General features: G+C 45.1%; 1 protein-coding gene across 1 annotated transcript in view; it reads right to left on the reverse strand.

Moving 5' to 3' along the window:
* The window catches only part of LOC143299811 (major facilitator superfamily domain-containing protein 4A-like), a 177,830-nt gene that overhangs the window by 30,979 nt on the left and 144,351 nt on the right, over positions 1-2,500 (reverse strand). The window contains exon 3 of the mRNA XM_076613266.1: positions 1,911-2,192. Coding sequence (XP_076469381.1) covers positions 1,911-2,192 — 282 coding nt within the window. The remainder of the gene's footprint in view (positions 1-1,910; positions 2,193-2,500) is intronic.

The raw sequence follows: 2,500 nt of genomic DNA on the forward strand, positions 1-2,500 counted from the left end.
GGACCAGGCAGTCATTTGTATTATTCTATTGTATTACTCTTTTTTTTGTTGTTGTCACAACAGATTTCTCTGTGTGAAATTCGGGCTGCTCTCCCCAGGGAGAGCGCGTCGCTACACTGAGAGCGCCACCAATTTTGGGGGTTATTTTTTTTCCTGCCTGTAGTTTTTGTTTACCTGTCGAAGTGGATTTTCTACAGAATTTTTGCTAGGGACAAACCGTTTGTTGCTGTGGGTTCTTTTACATGTGCTAAGTGCATGCTGCACACGGGACCTCGGTTTATCGTCTCATCCGAATGACTAGCGTCCAGACCACCACTCAAGGTCTTGTGGAGAGGGAGAAAATACTGGCGACTGTGCCAGGATTCGAACCAGCGCGCTCAAATTCTCTCGCTTCCTATGCGGACGCGTTACTTCTGGGCGAGCACTTAACTGGTCAAGGGTCGTCATCTTCTCGGGTGCGTCTTTGGAAGCGCTGCTCGTAATTTTTAAAAATATTTTTCTGTTTTCTTGACAACGCTGGTGGTGTCCGTATCTCAGCCTAGTTGACACCAGCATATAATTATCATATCGTTACATATAATTATCATATCATTATATATAAATGGACCCCCTAGCTGCATCGTCATCACCTCTACCAGCATCGAATCCTGGAAAACAACGTGTCTAAAAGTAGCCCAAGCCAAAACTTTAACTCTCTCCATACGAACGGCGAAAGAGACGACGTTAACAGCGTTTCACCCCAATTACCATCATCAAAATATTGCAAGCGGAAGGCTCTTACACTGAAGAGGTGAATGTTGACAAAGAATACCACAATTCTGACGACGGAAGCTAAAGGTTGGGTCATTGAGACACCCACTGGACATCCGAGTGGTCTGTGTAGAGGAGAAGAGAGGACTGGCCGTACTGAGTGAGTTAATGGACCCCCAATGCAGTATCTTTACCACCGCTACCGTTGTTCATCGTCATCGAAATATGTAAAACAAAATCATGTCCAAAAGTAGCAGCAAACCTTAACGGTCCCACAAATCAGCAGCATTGTCGACACCCCCATCATCACTCATCACCATCATCATCGTCATCACTCATCATCACTCATCATCATCATCACTCATCATCATCATCACTCATCATCATCATCACTCATCATCACTCATCATCGTCATCACTCATCATCATCATCACTTATCATCATCATCACTTATCATCACTCGTCATCACTCGTCATCATCGTCATCACTCATCATCGTCATCACTCATCATCACTCATCATCGTCATCACTCATCATCATCATCACTCATCATCACTCATCATCATCGTCATCACTCATCATCACTCATCATCGTCATCACTCATCATCACTCATCATCACTCATCATCGTCATCACTCATCATCACTCATCATCGTCATCACTCATCATCGTCATCATCACTCATCATCACTCATCATCGTCATCACTCATCATCACTCATCATCATCATCACTCATCATCGTCATCACTCATCATCGTCATCACTCATCATCGTCATCATCACTCATCATCGTCATCATCATCGAAATATGGAATGAAAACAAAATATCCGAAAGTAGCCCCAATCGAGAAAAGACACCCAAAGTAGTATCGTCATCACAGCATTCATAATAATTCACCATCACCGAAATATGGAAAATAAATAACCAAAAGTAGTCCCAAACCTATATGGAACCTTGTAGCAACATCTTCACCACCACCATCATCATCGAAATACGGAAAAGGAAAAGTCCTAAAATAGTCCTAAACCTATATGGACACAGCATCATCATCATCATCACCACCAACCATCGAAATAATAACAGAAAAAAAAACAAGCACCAACGTGCACAGCCCCCCCTCCCACACCCACACCCCTAGCACCCCCCCACGCCCACCTGCATGGAGCCCAGGATGAAGAAGGCCTGCGGAACGTGGCTCAGGTGCTTGTAGCGGAACACCTGCTGTGGCTGGGGCCCCACGCGCAAGGTCAACTTGACCGTCGTCACAGGAGCGCTGTCGTTGTGCCGGGGGCTGCTGGCCCGCTGCACGGGCGACTCGTCCACTGGGGTCTCGGTGGTGAAGCCGTCGATGTAGGGGCTGCAGTCCTTGTTCAGCAGGAAGGCCGAGGCGATCATGGGGCTGACGAAGGCCCCCACCCCGTAGAAGCAGTGCATCGCCTGTCATCCGTGGGCACACAAAGCCATGAGAGAGAGTGGGAGGCTATGTTTGTAATTATATTCAAATAATGTTTCTTAATTCTTTCTGTTTTTACATTAAGAATACTAAGTTATTACCTGCAGTGTGTGGATGTGTGTGTGTATGAAACGACGAATGTGATATTTGTTACATTTGTATCTTCGTAATATTTGTAGGGGCTGTTGTTGGCTTTTACAGTTATGGTCCCCATGTTGTTTACTTGTCTATGTTGTGATAATGCACCTGACCAAATTTCTCCAGTTGGAGATAATAAAGTTATTCTTATCTT

Source organism: Babylonia areolata, chromosome 25 (genome assembly GCF_041734735.1).
Source record: "Babylonia areolata isolate BAREFJ2019XMU chromosome 25, ASM4173473v1, whole genome shotgun sequence".
In the NCBI taxonomy this organism is placed as follows: domain Eukaryota; kingdom Metazoa; phylum Mollusca; class Gastropoda; order Neogastropoda; family Buccinidae; genus Babylonia; species Babylonia areolata.